Here is an 18,922-nt window from a genome sequence, read left to right on the forward strand (position 1 = left end):
AGACCTGGACTTTATAAAAAACACAGTAACGTCTGAGGTACTTTATGTGTTCTGTGTTTGTATTTTTGGTATATTCACTGAAGTTATGGCAAATTTAAGTGTGACTGTAAAAAAGTATTGCTATGGAAACAGGCTCCAATTGCATAAGCAAGAGGCTGTAATGCTCAAAGGTCCGGCTCAAACATCTCAGAGTAGAGCGGATTTGAGTTCTACAAGTCTAAATTTAAAAAGCCAGAGATCAACCAACCCGCAGGCTCCAGTGAGTCCGAGTCTAATTAACAACCGTCAAGTTACGCTGCGGTCTCCTCGCACCCCCGACTCCACCGACTGCAGCGAGGGGTGCGAGGGGAAAGATGATTCATGGTTTCACACACATTAGAACGTGTCTAGAAACTGAATTTCATCCCCCAACATCCTGCTCCCCCCCCCCCTCTCGTTGCGTCACATATTTGGCGTTACGTTCGTGCAGTCTGACAGATGACCGAGCTCGAAAGAAAGAATAGTTTTGCTTTCCGCGGCCGACGGCAGTCTTTCATCTCCTGCTTGGTCAATGGAGCGCCGCAGAAAATCAATCAACATGTACAAGTGAGCCAAACGCATGCAATATCTAGCAATGTGTGGGTATTCTTGGAGAACGAAACACACACACACACACACACACACACACACACACACACAGTATATGATCTCTTGTGGTGCTTTGAAGTGTAAAGGCCTGATGTGCAGAGGGTGAAAATCAGTTTTGAAGATAAATGGGCCGTTAGAATAATTATTTAATGGTTTATATGGTAAACACACCAACAGAGAACATCATCGCTCAGATCTGCACCCCTGAAAGTGGTTTACGGTTCAACGCTTTGCTCAAAAGACACACCAGTAATAGGTTGCAGTCTGAGTTTCACGCCTGCGTTCCATTGAAATTCAATTGGACTCGCTGCATTAAAGCCAGTTTAGTGTCAATAGCTCCTTGGATGTTTCGGCCTCTTGTAAGCTTTTTCTTTTTTTAACTGGAAGTCTGAGTCTCTCGCCAACGTATTTACAGAGGCAGAGAGCAGCTGGTTCCATTAAAACAGCAGTGAAAGGCTGAGCGGACTTCACGTCAAGCATCTACAAAGGCAGAGAGCAGATAAGAGCGGAGGAAATGTGGAGGGAAACCTGCAGACAGAGCTTTGTTCACTCCACTCTGCCTGCTGAATGCATCAAAAATCCTTCATCATCACTTTGAGACCAAATATGTGTCCTGTCATCCTGTTCAATGGCTTCCTTCCTTCCTTGTAGGGATTTGGACACATTCTCCATTTGTTCCATGTGAATTCTGACTTTGATGTGCTGGTGTTTGGGTCACTTTGCCCACTGCGCTCCTTCACACTGGTAACACCTGGCAGAGGGGGGTTAATGAAGATTAATGCAGGGGGCTGACAAGGATATTGCTGACTGAGCTCTTTATCTCAGTGTCTCTCTCTCTCACACACACACACACACACACACACACACACACACACACACACACACATACACACACTCACACACACACACTGAACTGCTGGGCTGTGTGATGAAGCTGCTGCTGTGAAGTTGTTCACTGCAGCAAAATGAGTTTACGGCTGTAAACTGCGCTGCGTTTCTCCTCAGGTTTCTCCAGTTTAGAGAAAATTAAAAGTCCAATTTTATCTGCATATATTACCACTTTTTGCTCTTTTTTTAACGTCTATGCTTCACAGGGTGGTGAGGCAGCTAATTGCTGGCGCTGCTTATGGGAGCATTTGTGTGCATATGGTGGAACATATGTGAGTGTGTGTTTTATGTGTGTGTGCGTGAGAGTTGTAGCAGCAGTGGCCAATGCTCGTCAACAGAAATGCTTTACTGTGGGGAGGCAGACGATCAAGCGTTTGTCAGAGGCTGGAGTCCAAGCACAGCGTCCCTGAGCCCACTGAGCACCGACAGACCAGTTAGTTTCTTAAATGGATGAATAAATAAATGATGAAGATGGTGAAATGAAATGAAATCTGGAAGGTGTGAGACTCGGTGGGAGAAATGTGAAAAACCACATGCACATGCATTTGGGTTTCTTTTGCAAATTTACTCTTTATTAAAACATATTAAAGCCCAAATGCCCAAAATAGTATTATATCATAACATCACCTGTCAACCAGATATTGTACCATTTTCCAACAATAGTACCTTCACCTATATACGCCTTCTTTGAATGGTAATATAATTCTACATTTCTTAATTTCAACAGGTTTGAAGTTTGATACCCGAGCAAAAAGGGAAAAGAAAGAGAATTGAAATGATTGATGTCCTAATTGCGCAATTAGTGTTTACCCATAATCCTCCTGGTTTAAAGTAATGACAGACATCTTAACTTACATTTCACTTTGCTCTTTACTGCTGCAGCCAAGATTATTATGGCATCAGCCACACTCAAGTGTCACCACCAAAATGACAAATGTTTCCTTTGGGGGTTATGTGTGTGTGTGTGTGTGTTTGACAGGGGAGATAACACACTTGCACAATGACAAGCGGTGCCAAACAACTCGAGGAGTGTGCCGTCTGAAATAACAGCACTCAGCGTGATGAAGTAAGTATGAGAATCTATTCATAAAATGACACAATGACATTTTTCCCTCATGGTTTAACTTTCACTCCTCGCGTTAGATGGAGTAATTAATTCAAATGACATTTTCTCCAGGTTCTGTTGTGACTCCCACTCGCCTGTCAGTCTGGTCTGGGCACCTATTCCCTGATCGCCAAACACACACACGCACGCGCACACACACACACACACACACACACACACACACACACACACACACACACACACACACACACACACACACACACACAGGAGAGTTTGCACTTTGTCTGGTGCTCGTCTTCGTCTTCAGCTCTGTGTTTCACAAAATGTATTACGAGACAATGACAGATGGATCAATACAAACCGAGAGCAGAGACGAAGGATCCGTTCAAGTGAACCGGACTCTGATCTTCCCCGGTGAACAACCAAACACACACAAAAGAGCTTTTGTTTTTTGTGTGTTGCTATACGAGACAAAACTCAACAGAAAATCTTTTTTTTATTGCCCTGGAAAACAGTAGCGTGTATCTGCTGGAGCCTTGACTGTGGTTTGGCTCCGTGAATAACAAGCTCTTGCCCAGAGATATTACTATGCAGCATGCTTTTTGATAAGAGAGAACCCAAAAACGTCTTCCTGCAGTCCTCCTGTTGAGTCGACTTTGTGGTCCCCCCGATTCCCTGCGGAGCCTTGAACCGAGAGCCAATAGTCGCCCCAGTTAGCTGCTTATACGATGGATAAAACACTAGAAGTATTAAATATTTCATTGAGAACAAGTTGCGTACAGTCAGTGGCCTACATATTGCATTAAGAATTGGTTCTTGAAAAAGTCCACATTATTCTACACTACTGTGTAATTGGAGATTGTAGTGGATATCAAGATCAGGCCCCAGTGAGAATTGAACTCACGACCCCTGGTTTACAAGACCAGTGCTCTAACCACTGAGCTATGAGGCCCTGGTGCAAATATGTTACGCAGTGGTGCAACACGACACGCCTGACACTGTTTGTCTTCTACGCCAAGGACAGCGACTCTGGACTCAAACAACTTTACTGACACAAGCAAGTGGAGGCGGGATGACGAGGAAGTTTCAAATTTTGTTTTCAGATTTTGTTTACAAAAAATGTCCTACAGATTGCATTTCACAGCAAACTTTACATAACTAACATAAATATAGAGAATAAGCCTGAACCCTGATGCGTTCGAGCGTTTGTTGCGTGACACATCAGCCAGGTGAAGCGTGTCGGCGTGTTTGATCTCACAGCTCTATCTCGCCTTCCGCATCAGAGGGCGATGGAGCCACCTGGGAGTGGATGGGGATCTCCCAGATGTTTATCCAGCTGTTTTGTTTAAACGCGTCAGTCTGTGTATCAAATTAATTGCTGATTTCTCTCTGGTGTGTATGTTGGTACCACCGGGACACGGTTACCGTTGTTTACCTCAGAGCCAGTCAGTGCTCATAATGCGATTTAAAGTCAAAGTGCTACAAATGGAATTAGGCGCAATGTCAACACAGACACAGTGTAAACAAGGACACTGCACTGATCTACAAGGACGTGCTGTTCCTGGTTGTGACACACACACACCTCTCCGGCATGTTGGGGCTAACTTACGGCCTTTCACACACTCTGAGCCTTCGTTCTTCGTCCTGCCTGCAGAATCTTAGGCATCAGGATGCAGCAGCGAGGTGAAACATCCCTCCGGCGATTCCAATCTCAGGCCTCATTTAGATGTAAGGGAGCAACCAGGAAGATTCGCTCGCTGTAGCTTTTCTTTTTGACATCTTTGAAAGGATGTTGATGTGATGTTCACGCACGCACGCACGCCGCCGCCGACTCTCTGTTCTTTGTTCCTTGCCGCAGCGGGTTGCTGTGGCGGAGCTGAACAAATGTTCAAAGACGTGCGTAGAGGAAAAAGAACGCTACGGTATCACACCGAATCGTTAACAAACGAGTGCTTCTTCTGCAGCCCTGTGACAAATAAACACGAATGCGGTGAAGGCCTCCACTGGGGACAGAGACAATCAAGACCGAATGAACAGAATCCTCTCAACAGAAAAATCAAATCGTCTGTCTTTACCTTACCAAGATTTTATACTTTATTGCTGAATGATCCACAGCCAAGCCAACTTGTAACACATCAACCTCTCCTTGTGTTGATAAGTTCACAAATGACAACAACATACTGCCAAGAATAGAGCCGACTGAGACCCTCCTGCGCTCCGCGACCTCATTTCATTAAAGTTAATCGTATCAATGCTGTCACGACTGACCCGCGTTTCCCACCTGATGACTGCTGCACATGTGTGACAGCAACAAGCAATAACACTCAGCGTGGCTCAGGTTGCTGGGCAACTGAATTGCCCCCCCCATTCACCAATACAATCAATTCACCAATCTACCCACTACAGACTCTTCAATGAGCAACAGCTATGTTCATTGTAGACCAACCCTCTGTTACGCAGCTGCAGCAGTTGCTTCCTCATCTTGTCAATATCCATTTACCCAAATAGGAGGGCAGGATGTTGACCTTTGACCTTATTATAAGGCAAATTTGCCGGGAACAAAAGTCAACAAAAAGCCCCAAAAATCTCAAGAGTGACGGCTTCATCATTTTGTCTCAGATGCTGGTTTCTGCATGTTTTGATTCGTAGCCGTCAATCTGAACATGAAGCAGCGACTGTTGGAGTCTTCTAATTCTCCAGAGTGGCGGTGGTGGCGGTGGTGGCTGAAGTGACTGAGCGGGCGTTTCCCCTCAGTGAGACTCCAGTGTTGTGTTTACAGCTCTGCAACTAATGCAGCTGTCTCCCAAATTGCCTAGCAGTCCATTTCCAGTGGAGAATGAGGTATCGACCCTAATTGTCTGGGTTTTCTGCCTCAGACACTGCAGGGATCTCAAGCCCCATTACAGACGCCAGGAAATAATGAGACCTGAAAGAAGGAGGAGGACTCGGATATCTAGCTGTAAGTCACTGGGGACTCGCTGGTACACAACGATATCACTACTATAACTGTATATAACTGTTTATGGTATAGAGGCTCCAACTGCATGTGTGAGGATGAGATTGTTTTACAAATTCAACAAGTTAGATGAAAAAGTTGGTTTTATTCGGCATCAACTCGGCAATACAGTCTAGACCAGCGGGATTTAGGTGTAGCATTCAAGTACATTACATTACATTACGATCATTTAGCAGACGCTTTTATCCAAAGCGACTTCCAATAATTGCAGGGCAGCCATTATTTGGCGCCCTGGAGCAGTTGGGGGTTTGGTGCCTTGCTCAGGGGCACCTCGTCTGTGCCCTGGAGGCAAACTGGCAACTCACCAGCTACCAGTCCACTTACTTGGTCCATACAGGACTCGAACTGCCGACACTCCGGTTCCCAAGCGGAATCCCTACTGACTGAGCTACTGCCGCCCAAGTACCACCAATGACCCTCACACCACAGCTTGAGAACCAGAGATCAAAGATGTCTCCACCATCACTCACTGTAGTTCAGCTGTGTGTGATCTGTAAAACAGAGTACAGCAGGTCGCCGCGCTTCGCTCAGTCAGCAGTGTTTTCTGCTGTAGGACGTCTAACTTGGGAGGGAGTAATGATATTTGTTTGCTGCAGGCCAGAGACGACATTTCGCAAAATACAGCGATCCTCTTGGGTAATGGATTGTTGATGTAATGTCTACATCACGTTAATGAATCGTGAAAGACGAGAGGAACCCGGAATTCAACCTTCACGCCCGCGCACCGCACTATAACCCCTGATCTAAATCATGAATGTAATATACGCCGGGTTCGTCTCAGGCCTGCGTAGATTCAGAAAGTGGAAACTCGTACAGGCCCTTTTTGGAGCCTGGCTGCAGTTTCTCTTTGACACATAAATGAACTACCTTAGAAAAACCAATAAAACCCCAACAGAGAAGGTAATTAATGTCATTTTTCCCTTTCTTCTTGGCTTTGACTTCACTTTTGCATTGAAGAATCACTGCAGCTTTGCGGTTAGAAGATTAGAAGTTCTACCTGAATATGGATGAATATGGATACGGCTTCATAAACTGAGATAACGAGGGGGGAGACATTCATAGAAGGCGATTCCACAGTGTAACTACTTACAGGCGGGGAAAGCCATCTAATTAGTTAGTAGAAGGCTGCGGAAGTGTACACACACACACACACACACCCACACACACACACACGCTTACTGTATTATCAGTATGTAAATGCCTGTAAAAAAAACGTTAATTAGCAGACAAAGCGAGAAGAGAGCGATGAAGTAAAACCTCAGTGTGGGAGGATGGATTTATGATTTGACACACAGGATGACGGGATTACGGAAACGCTGTCAGTCATGAAGCAGAAGACAACAGAAGCCGTTTGTGTGTTTCCATCTCCACAACCGACACAAACACACAGGCACACACAGACGCATCCATTCATGCTCTTTCCTATTTTTAATCTTGCTATTTGCTTCTTCTCCATCTCGGTGTGAAGGATCATACTCTCGTTGGCAGAAATGCCCATGCACAACTCTTTACCGAAATGCCCATGACTTGTTGTCATGGTTACTAGGACAGGTCAGGCAAAATGTAATCTGCGGTGGAATGTGTGTATAATGCTCAGAGAGAATATGCTGCTCTGTGATCAATCATTTTCTGGCTGTTGAGCGGTGGTTGGTTATGGATTCTGATTGTTTGCACATTAATTATGGGTTGGTTCTATTAATATGAACGACTTCACTGACGCTCGATCGATGAACAATCACAAACAATCTGTCAATGATTGGATGGAAGACGGTTGCTATTGACTTGATGGGTTGATTGGACGCATGTGTGCAGGCTGGACAGGTGAGATGAATGAGTGGTAATCGGGAGGGAGGCTGAGAGGAAGCCACACCCACACCACCTACACAGAGAGAGAGAGAGAGAGAGAATGAGAGAGAGAGAGAGAGGGGAGGATGGAGATGTGTTAATCTTGGTGAATCCTCAATATTTTATCAAGAATTAATTAACCTTAATGAAAGGTTTATCTGATCATATGTTGTAAATTCAAATGTATAGAAGTTGGTTGGCAGCGCTGCCACCTGGATCCATGCACACTGAGGGACAACACACCACCATGAGTCAACATCAACACTCGCCAGGGGGGATGTCAAGGACAACAGGGGCTCTGAAGATCCTACCAAGACTGTGAACAAGGCCTGGATGTGTGGTGGAGAGGGAGAGGAGGAGGAGGAGGAAGAGGAGGAGGAGGAGGAGGCTGCAGCGATGGAGAAGACATGACAAGTGAACCATGAATGTGCGATGCAGTAATGTGATGACTTGAAGAGGAACATCTGCCCGAGATGTGTGAGATGTGATGGGATTCAGGTGTGTGTGTGTGTGTGTGTGTGTGTGTGTGTGTGTGTGTGTGTGTGAGAGAGAGAAGAGGTGAAGAGGAGCGCCCTCCTTCATAAAAGTCACTTAACTGTGAAATGCAGTTGAAAGAATAGAACTTGACAGCGATGAATAAACCCCCAGAAACGTTATTCTACCCAGCAGGATCTCACACACACGCTGCTGCTAATACAGATGCTCCAATTCAGCGTGAAATCACACTCCAATGTGTCTGAGTGCGTTCATCCGCAATACATGCGATCGCTTCACACTCCATCGGGGGAAATCTGAGTGTGAGTCGGCGTCAGGGGCCCGATGAAGACCAAGACGAAGCAAACACACAGCCATTGAATCTCACGCGGGTGACATTAAATTGGGATATTTAAACGAAAAGAAAAAAAACTATTTGCACATACACACACAACCACAACCACATCTGCACAGCTTGTTCTATAGAAAATAAGTGACTAGTCAACATACAGAGGCCCATCAGATACATAAAGACTATTATTAGTTGCTTCAAAGTATAAATTGAATCCCAAGGTTAACCATTAAAGCTGCACATGTACATTAAAACAACCTCTCTTTCCCCAACCGACAGTCTGTGTGAGTGTGTGTGTATGTATGCCATTGTGATGCAGAAAGCCTGATGCGTTCCCTAGAATCAGGAGCAAATGGGCAGAGAGTGAGGCAGTTATATGGATAATGCATCGATGGAAAAACGCAGTCCCGCTTTACGTCACAGAGCAGGAAGAGAGAGGAACCCGGCGAGATGCTGCGTTCATGAAACATTCATCCAGCACTTCATCCTGCTGCAGTTCAGCTGTGAAGATGGATATCAAATCTACACAGCCTGGTAGTTGTTTTTTTTTGTTTCACTGGGCTCCGGAGATCTTAAATGTTCTCGCCCCGTTAAATAGTCCTCCAGCTCCAGGTAACGGCGCCGTACAACAACAGGTCACTAATGTGTTTGAACTCACAGAACATCAAGAACCCCTGCCCCCGCCCTCACCCCAGAGGTCTTTGTGTAAGAGTGGAAACGGGATGGTATGTGTGTGTGTGAGCAGGTCATACAGGGACCCATCTGCTTCTCCCTTCCCTGGGGGCCACAGCCACGCCCGGGAATTGACCCTTTCCTGTCCTTTTCCTGATTGTAGATATTGTTGTTGTGAGTATAAATTACAATAAAAAAGGTGGTTTTATATGTATTCTAAACATCTAAGTGTGTGTGTGTGTGTGTGTGTGTGTGTGTGTGTGTGTGTGCGTGTGCGTGTGCGTGTGCGTGTGTGTGTGTGGTGTCCCTGTTTTCCCATTTTGAACATGCCCTCATGTTATGGCTTGCCTGAGGGTATATGGACACAGTCGCCTCATTCAATCAGAGGCTTTTCATCAAATCCTCGAGGAGCCCGGGAAGTTAAAAATAGCCTGAGATAAAAATACCATTTTGGGAGAATTACAGCACCAAATGTGATTACCCCTATTGCTGCTTTATTATATAGACTTTTCTGCTGCTGTGAGCTGCTTTCTACTGCTGTGTGATGTGATTTCCACATTTCCATCGCTTCTGATTTCCACTTCCTTTACCCCACAGACGCCACAAAACTCTGTTCCTGCAACTTCTTTTTTTAGTAATAGAAGCAACTTTCTTCTGAATAGACATTATTTCACAAAATCCTTGGACAACTATGCTTCAACATTTCAAATCTCCCTCAGACTCAAATATGCTCTCAAAATTTTGCATTATGCCCTTTTTCCTCATCAACCTCTGAAAACTTCTCCTTTGTTTTCTCTTGTTTAATGTATTTATTTTTCATTATGTCCTTCATTTATTCATAGTTTCCCCTCTGTGAACATGTTTCAAGTAGGCCTTCTCAAAAATCCATTATATTTCCAGCAATAACACTCAGCGAACATTGAGGATCTGCTTCTGTTTCAAAGGAAATGGCTTGAATGCTCTTGTTACAGGCACTTATAGATTCTGTCTATTCAATGTTGCTCAGCTAATTCTATTACGACATCCCAGCCTCCACTTTCTGTTCTTATAATGGCTGTTTGTTAGGAGTTATGCTGAATATAGGTTGCATAATGTCTGTTCTTGCTTGTTCTCATGCCGAGTTCGGGAACACAACAGCAGTGTTTTAAAGTCACCTAAAGCTTTTTAATACACTGTTTCCCAAACCTTTCCCACCAAAGCCCTTCCTCCTATACACACACACACACACACACACACACAAACACACACACTCTTCTTGATCTGTGGTCTGTAGGAGCATTGTGCGTGAAAAGCTATTTGCCACCTGTGAAGCAGAGGGCCTGCCCGGCGTATCCTCTGGAGACACACACACAGACCCATACACGCACAAACGCACACACGCACACACCACAACAACAAGAGATAAGAAAAAAGCCGACCGTAGCACGATAGCGTGGCACTCTGCTGTGTCTCCTACAAATAACATTACTGCAACTAGAAGTAAAACGCAGTGACAAGTGCAGAATGGAAGTAAAGTAAATACTCCCAGATATTTAATACATAAAGCACCTACAATTCAGTTTAATCTGTCAATAAAGGCATTATTAAGATTAAGATTAGGGTTAATTGTAAAGATGCTGGTAATTAGATAACAGAAATCCAGGCTTTGATACACAGGAGCACATTGTTTTTCGTGCATCAGCATCCTGAGTCGTGAATGTGTAGCGTGCACAGTGTTGCATAACGCATCACCGTCTTTCACTCTGAGGTCTCGGAAAACAGACAGGAGCCGGTTGAGACGCTCTCCTACGCTGCGTCACCTCTCAGACAGAGTGATGAGACGGACTAGGTGCAGGTGATGATTCTGGGATGGAGCGTAATCAGTGTTTGCAGACGTGGGAGGAGGATTTTCAACAGAACGCACCGCTATTAGAGGTGGAGTGGAGGCAAATGTTGCATTCAAGGTACGTGGGAGATAATGAGACAGGCTTGAAATATGGAGACTGCTATATTTAGATAAGAAAAAAAGTAAATATGACACTTCATTTTTAACTTGAGTGACTGAATCACTTCCATCCAAGTGTTCAAGCAGTGCCGTCCCTACAAATTTAGCAACATGAATGGTTGCAAAGGGGCCCCTGCAGTAGTCAGGAGGGGCTCCATATTAGCTCAGCATTCAGCTTCTCAATCTTCATATTTATACACACGCATGATTCTATTGGGGCCATTTCAAAAGTGTGCCTAGGGCCCTGAAATTGCTCGGGCCGCCCCTGTGTGCTCCTGGACGATCAGCAGCCCTGCAGATTGTGACGGAAATTGGAATTAATTTACAGGATTTCTCCCACTGATTGTTTCAGTTATGACTCAGCTCATCGCTTCCAATTCTATTCATAAAAGTGCCTGATGGCGCTTTATCCGTTTTTCTTTATTTATTCTTTTTATTTATTTACTTACAATCCATTTAAGTACTCCGTGTCCCTGTGGAGCGCTCAGCTGTTACGACTTGCCATGATACACAACACCAAAGGGAGAATTGTGATGAATAGAAGAGATTAACTCTTGTGTCATCCTCAAATTTATTACAGCAAAAAGGCTCATGGCTGGACGGTGTGTTTGTGCATGAGCGCATGTGTGTGCGTGAAGGATAGAAACATGATGGATGAGCACGGCTACATTTTCATGACAAACTACCCAGTTTGACGACAAGCGCCTCAGATAAATATCGGCCCAGGGTCACACACGTGGAGATTCATATTGGTCGTTTCCAATGGAGGATCAGGACTTCCCGCCATCACACACACGGACATGACATGACTTGTGACTTGAGAGCTTTGTGCATAACACCACTACTGGAAATCAATAGGTCAAGCCTGCAGGTCACAGTGCTGGTGGTCGGCATTCACACACTGCATTTTCTACTTACACTTCCATTCCAGCTCCACTCAGACGGCAAAACAGTCATTAAAGGAGAACTCGTCTCCCTCTGATTGTCTTTTCCCTCCCTATCGGCCACCGGCACCCGAGCACCCTGATTGTGGAGTGAAACCAGCAGATTATTTCGGGAATGAAATGAAATGAATACGACGCCATTCTTTCACAGTGAGACATTATGTTCTGATACACACACACACACGGGCGTATCATGTCTTCCCTCAGGTTTGGTTTTAAATTTATTAATTAAAGTGTCAGCCATCGTAGTGCCACTGGCTGTTCTATTTATGCACACGCGAAATGAGCATTACTCGGAGGATTCAATGAGCCTCTGCGCCTGAGATAGTATGAAGATGATATGAAGCATTTTAACGCTTGTCATGCTACATGTATGTGTAACAGTTTGAAGCCATGAATAAAGAGGGTTTGTTTTTGCTCAAAGGTAAATATGTGTATTAAATTATTCAGAAATTCATGGTTTGGATCTCACAGTGAGAAGTCTCTCTCTCTCTCTCTTTCTCTCTCTCTCACACACACACACACACTCGCCTGCTTACGAATGGGTTTCGCAATTTCTAGGAATCTGTGATTTTTTTTATTATTCATATCTCCCTTAATCCTCATTCTAATTCATTGCCAGAGGTTTCACGGCTGTGGTTGGCAGCTACTCCCCTTTCATTTCACCCTGAGTGATGGACATTTGGTCTTTATAGCAGAAGATAATTGGTCTCCAGGTGAAGTGTCGGCAGTTAGCCTCTGGTGTTGTTAGCCGGAGGGAAAGAGGCAGAGAACAGATGGGAATGCTTCAAATTGTGTTTCATCATCCCAACTCCTCGCTCCGGCTTCTTTAACCTCCTTAAACCATCATCGACTGTCAAACCTGATACATCACTCAGGCAAGATGTCAAGACGTGTATTGATATTGATATTGAGTGAAACGTATTGATTGAGTGCTAATTGAAGGACGAGGAGGGAAACACACAGACTGACCATACGTTGGGGCTGATAGTCACATTCACTAGACACAACACTGAAGCCCATGTGGTTAGGCCATGTGGTCCTTTGTTCACAAGACCAGAAAACTACAATCCCCAGAGTTGTAGGGGACCAACCAACCCCCTCTTCACACCTTGATGTGAAGATGTCATAGACTCAGCTGCCGCGACATTGGCCAGAAGGTTAATCCTTGCCTGTGAGGTAATTTGCAGTATAAAAGCCCTGGAAACCATAAATTCACTCTCTCTGTGCTTCACTGACACAGTTAAGAAGAGGCATGCACCTCCGTTTACTTTCACAATTGTCTGCCCGTGACTCAACTTATGGACCAAGGAACGATTCAATTTCGCTTTTTCCCCTACATCACAACGATGATTTTCCAACTTCTTCAAGCCCAGGACCAAAGACTTGGAGCAAAGCTCACCACAACGGACAAACCATCGACTTACTGGACCCTCAGCGCAGCAGACCGCTCTATCCAGTCGATGCTACAGAGATTCACAAAACGGACATGATCCTATTAAGTAAGGCTTTGATGTTTGGGCAGATTTAGAGTCAGATTTAGCTCAAAGTACAGTAGATAAATACACTGTATGGAATACATACATACACACGCACACACACACACAAACACACACTCAAGCTTCACTACCCTTGTGATTGAATCCATTATTATTTGAACTTTCTGTTATTGTCTTATGTCTTTCTGGGTTGTAATATTCATGGTGATGACTTAGTTATTATTGAGTTAATAAATCCTTTCATATTATAACAGAAGTGTTCGACTTTGTTTGCTTTGAATGTTGTCAACCTTTGTCCACGTCAAGTTTCACCCTTCCAGACTGATTTCGAGCGCAAAACTAATCCTTAAATTGTTCCCATATAATTAATTAATTTGATAATTTTAATTGATAATCAAGATTTATGGTGAATATTTGAGGTTTAGGTCAATTATCTGCAGGGGTAGTGCCCGGAGGACTTTAATTTATTAAAGTTATTATTATTCATTTATTTTTTGATAGCAATATTTGATAAAGTGAATATACCAACATGAGGTAATGAGCCATGATGAGGAACAGGTGAGGCCAATCAGGAGCAGGTGGAACTAATCAGGGAGGGGCAGACAATCATACACAAGGGCAGGAAGTGACATCTGGAATGAGATGAGAGAACAACAAATTAAAGCAGGAACAAGTGAAATACTAACAAAAAGCAAAATAAAGGCACAGCCAAGGAAGCTGGAGATATGACAGCTTCCCTTTGAGGCCACACACCACTTGCTCTCACTGATCTTAATTTGAGGTTTCAAGCGCTTCTCTAGTTTGAAAACCCGGAATTAATCCTTCCAGGGGTCCATTGTGTGAGTGAGCCTGTGCTGTGCTCCATGCAGGGGGTAGTCAAGCTGTCACATGGTGCCACCGTGTGGCTCACACTCCTCACCTCCACACAGCAGAGATGCCATAACACCAAAGTCTGCTTTTAAATGGATTCGACAGGCTGTAAATTCATAATCCTAACCCATTCATTCATTTGACATTCAGGACTGTCAGTATGTATTAAGTAAAGACTCTGCGTGATCTGCTGAATCCTGAGGTTGTTCAAGGTTTAGACCTTCTCCCTCTATATGGCACCTTCATGATAAAAAATAAAAAGATAGGCACAGTAAACGCGTATACACACTGCGCAAGTAGAATGTATATTTGATTGACCCTGTAAAGGTGTTACTTGATGAATCTGCATAAAAGAATCAGCAGACCCCCATCAGCAGCCTGATTTCTTCCTAAGCGGGAGGCCGTGGGCTGCACACAGCGAGGAGCCAGAGTGGAGGCCAGGAAGACGAGCAGCTTGGTCACTGTAATAGGATCAGCACCCGTCACACCGCCGCTCACATACGCCTTCATCACCGCAGGATTACTGAGCCTGGAGGTGATTTATTTACTGTATATGCTGATGTGTGTCAGGGCTTTGCTGATGCATGAAATATAAACACACACTAACGCTCTGATTTGCTATATTCCACTTTGAAAATCAGTCTTTACACAGTGTGAAAACTGTGGCCTCTATGTGTGTGTGTGTGTATCCAATCAGCTCTTTCCTCACAATATTCAGTGCAATTTTATGGAGTATTTCCTGCAATCAATAAAGACAGGCAACAACCATTTATTAATAACAATATTAACATTGTCAACAAATAAAGAAAACACATCTGTTGCTTCTCATGATGTCTTAAACTTTGTTGTAATTTTATTACTGCTTCCCTCCTTATCTGCCTCCCTCCATCCTTTGGTATTGTAGAATCCTCTTACAGTTGGATTATGGGACTAAGGTGTCTACTATGTATGCTGACACACAGAGAGAGAGAGAGAGAGAGAGAGAGAGAGAAGAGACGCAATGTGAGGGGGAGAGAGAGAGAAAAGATGAGTGTCATACACTGAGAGACAAAAGTGATTCGGGGAGAAAGAAGAAGACAATGGAAGGAGCGTCTCGGCGTGAAACAGAGCAGTTATGTGGGTGGAGGTCGACTGTGGCGACGGTGAGTCCTCACACACCCATCACATTCAATCACGATGATGTTGCAAAAGGTGAAAGGTGTGTGTGTGTGCGCGCGCTCGTGTCTGTTTCCATGTGAGAACGAGAGAGAGGTTTGATGTGATTAAAGCTTGAGAGTCTCAGCATTAGTGTGTGTGTGTGTGTGTTTACGTAGCTACTTGAGGAATGACATGGCTGTCAATGATCACTGATGGATCATCCTCCTCCATGTTGAGGTCATGACCTGTGTGAGGGAAGGGAGCAGCAGGGAGGGACAGCAGAGCCCCGCGTGGTGAAGCTCACACTCCTGTGTCCCGCCCTGGGCAGGGACGCATCGACCGCCCGGCAGCAGCCATGTCTCTCCTATCGTCGACCAACCGGGCAGTCCGCTCTGCTCTCCTCATCTTCATCGCTTTGATCCCAGCAGCACGAGTGGACGACCTGAACGCAACCACCGGACACAATGGAGGCGGCTCCCAGTGTGGGGAGTACACCGACCAGGTATGAGGACGATACAAGCTGGGTGACTTTAATGGATAAATACATAATAAATTCAACACAAATGTAGGTGTAAAACTACATAATTAAATAAAGATTTTTTTTTTTTTCTTCTTCTTCACCCAGGTGCTGGACAATGGCATGTGCCGCCTGGTGGCCACGCTCCCTCAGCTGGAGGGTCAGAGGTGCCCTGACATGTTCCGCTGCACAGATGAGGTGTCCTACTGGCTGCGCGAGAACGAGGAGAGGAAGCAGCAGGTGGCGGCGCTGAGGGAGACCATCTCCGAGCTGCAGGAGGAGCTGAGGAACCACAGGCACCGCATCAAAGTCCTCGAGCTGCAGGTGAGAGCCGTCCCAGATCTGCTAAGCGGGACCCAAGGGTCAACAGGCAGCAGAAATCCTTTCAAGTGCATTGAGTCCACTGCTGCTGCTGCACCTGGACACCAGCTGAGCAGGAGAAGCCCGACATTCAGTCAGACTCATTTAAAAATCACAACCGCACGTATTTCCTCAAACTTCACTGAATGTTCCTTATCAGAGCGAGACGTTTGGTAAATATTAATTCAATTTTAGTGCTTGGTTTGCTCTGAGTCCTTGGTTGAGGGAAAGTTGTTCTCAAATGTGACTTGAAATGTTTCTGAGCAAATTTGTCCACAACTTGGTGAACTAGTAGAAGAAGAATACTACACGTTATTTGCTGTAGCGTTTCTGCTGTGTAACTTGGTGCCCGGTCATCAAGTTAGCTGCCCCAGCCCCGGCCACGCCCTTGACCTTAGTCACTAACAGGATTAGACTCCACTTCCTCTTCCACGTGTTGTGCCGGGCCGGGCAGCGGCCGCAGGTGAAGGGTGGTCACGGCTAATGTGACAGATCAATCAAGAAGTGTGTGTGTGTGTGTGTGTGTGTGTGTGTGTGTGTGTGTGTGTGTGTGTGTGTGTGTGTGTGTGTGTGCGTGTGTGTGTGTCAGAGGGAGGAGGGGAACATGAACGTCTCCTTGGAGCACCGACTCCATGAGCTGGAGGCGCATTACGTTGAAGCTTCCTCCCTGCTGCACCTGCAGGGCACCCTCATCCTCAACCTCCAGGTAATCCCGCACAGCCGCGTCCCACACACATAGACACACACACTCTCCTCCTCCTGTCTTTAGGGGGTTGATAATATAGCCGTTCTGTCGTCCTCCTGCTTAGAACCAAGTCCACAACCTGACCGTCTTATTAGACCAAGTGAAAAGAGCCCCTGGGTGTTTGATCAACGCTGTCCGTCCCAACTCTCTGATGAGCGCTGAAGAAGGCCAGCACGCAGGTAAACACACTCCCAAATCCACACACACACAGGCAGAATGTCCCTAAGCGTCCAGCAGGGGGGGCCAGACTCCATGCTGTTTCCACTTTTTGGTTTCCTCCAGGGTTGAAGCACAGGAGCTGCCCCATCGACTGTGCCTCCATCTACTACAGTGGAGCGAGGAGGTCCGGCCTCTACACCGTGGTGCCGTCGCTGGCCAGGCCTCCCGTGGAGGTCTACTGCGATATGGACACGGACGGTGAGTCCAATCACATCAAGGGACCATGTAGACTGCGTAGAGAAAGAATCCAGCCTCATATTGGCAAACACAAGCTCTACTTTGGTGTCTTTCATCAACCAGTACCATCCCTTCCCTTTGTTCCTCAGGTGGTGGCTGGACAGTGATCCAGAGGCGAGTGGACGGTTCGGTGAGCTTCGACCGCACATGGAGGGACTACAGGGACGGTTTTGGCGACCTGCACTCAGATTTCTGGCTGGGCAACGACCACATACACGACCTCAGCACCCAGGGCGACTACAGCCTCCGCGTCGACCTGGAGGACTGGAGCGACAGGCACAAACACGCCCTCTACCAGAGCTTCAGGTGAGCCGTACGGAGACAAAACACTTGAGAAACATTGCATCTGCATCCTTTTTGCTTAATGCATCACCTGTGTTTGTGTGTGTGTGTGTGTGTGTGTAGTGTGGAAGACGAGGACCATCAGTACCGTCTCCACGTGTCAGGCTTCAGCGGTACAGTCAAGGACTCGTTCAGTTGGTACCACGACAAGCAGGGCTTCAGCACCCCCGATAGCGGAAACATCTGCGCCGAGATCTCCCACGGCGGCTGGTGGTACAACCAGTGTTTCTACGCCAACCTCAACGGCGTCTACTACAGGGTGAGGACGAACCCACGGGTGCTTTGCTTTGTAGTCTTAAAAGTGTGTGGGATCATTGACTTATCTTCGTATCCTGCAGGGAGGCCATTACACCCCAAACCTGCGGGGGCCCCTGGGTCCTGACGGGATCGTCTGGTACACCTGGAAAGACAGCGACTACTACTCCCTGCGTCGAGTCAGCATGATGATCCGCCCACGCAGGTTCCGAAGTCACGTGTCACCCTGATCTCCGTCATCGCCCCTGGACTCACAACTGAAAGATTCCTCTATGGAGAAGGCAGATGATGATAATGATGACTAATATCTCCTTAAATGCAGAGCTCATCAAGATGGAAGTCAAAGGCGATGATGTCATGAGCATTTTCTGGAAATGAGAAACACTGTTTTCCATCAAAGTTCCCCTTCAATACTGTGAAGACAAATGTTCTGCTGGGTATTTCTGGATGAACACTCTGTGTGAAATCAATTTGTAAGACAGACGTCTCCCCTTCACCGCAGGAAGGGAGCTCTTCCTCATTTTGTACCCTGTTTTCTACCTTTAGTTTGACACTTTCCATGAAGGGAACTGGACTGTTTACCGGCGTCATGGTACTTGCTTTCATTCAAATAAGTTGACAAAGGGAGTTTACACAGATCTTTCTCATACTTGCAGGTGTGTGTGTGCGTGTGTGTGTGTAAATATAGCCTGCATGTGTTGGGCAGATGTTCAGTTATAGGTCAGGAGCAATGCAGCATGGCAAATCCTCACAACTTTAGTCTGAAATGTGCACGAAAACCTCATAAATGTATTGAACCTGCCGAGCACATTGATATAAATAAGTGACATACGGTGAAACGTGTTGTGTGTTTGGTTTATAGGTCAGACCTCG

The 18,922-nt window shown here is 45.7% G+C and overlaps 1 protein-coding gene and 1 non-coding gene across 2 annotated transcripts; one reads left to right on the top strand and one right to left on the bottom strand.

Annotated features, from left to right (window-relative positions):
* Positions 1-3,460: 3,460 nt before the first annotated feature.
* trnat-ugu (transfer RNA threonine (anticodon UGU)) lies at positions 3,461-3,533 on the bottom strand. Its single transcript has one exon. It is a non-coding gene; the product is annotated as a tRNA-Thr (tRNA).
* A 12,196-nt stretch (positions 3,534-15,729) lies between these two features.
* On the top strand, positions 15,730-18,779 carry LOC143014243 (fibrinogen-like protein 1). Its single transcript, XM_076168051.1, has 8 exons — positions 15,730-15,876; positions 16,000-16,215; positions 16,841-16,957; positions 17,061-17,175; positions 17,279-17,413; positions 17,542-17,758; positions 17,858-18,053; positions 18,133-18,779. The coding sequence occupies exons 1-8, from the start codon at positions 15,730-15,732 to the stop codon at positions 18,277-18,279; spliced, it is 1,290 nt and encodes a 429-aa protein (XP_076024166.1). The 3' UTR covers positions 18,280-18,779.
* Positions 18,780-18,922: the final 143 nt, after the last annotated feature.

This window comes from Genypterus blacodes, unplaced genomic scaffold, assembly GCF_046128005.1.
Source record: "Genypterus blacodes isolate CSIRO-AG114 ecotype Tasmania unplaced genomic scaffold, CSIRO-AGI_Gbla_v1 ptg000185l_1, whole genome shotgun sequence".
NCBI lineage: Eukaryota > Metazoa > Chordata > Actinopteri > Ophidiiformes > Ophidiidae > Genypterus > Genypterus blacodes.

Bases quoted from the DNA above. Each gene is read 5' to 3' on its own strand.
- LOC143014243 (XM_076168051.1), top strand. From the start codon at position 15,730: ATGTCTCTCCTATCGTCGACCAACCGGGCAGTCCGCTCTGCTCTCCTC. The intron at 16,958-17,060 runs GTAATCCCGCAC...CCTCCTGCTTAG, and splicing joins CCCTCATCCTCAACCTCCAG to AACCAAGTCCACAACCTGAC. The intron at 18,054-18,132 runs GTGAGGACGAAC...CGTATCCTGCAG, and splicing joins TCAACGGCGTCTACTACAGG to GGAGGCCATTACACCCCAAA.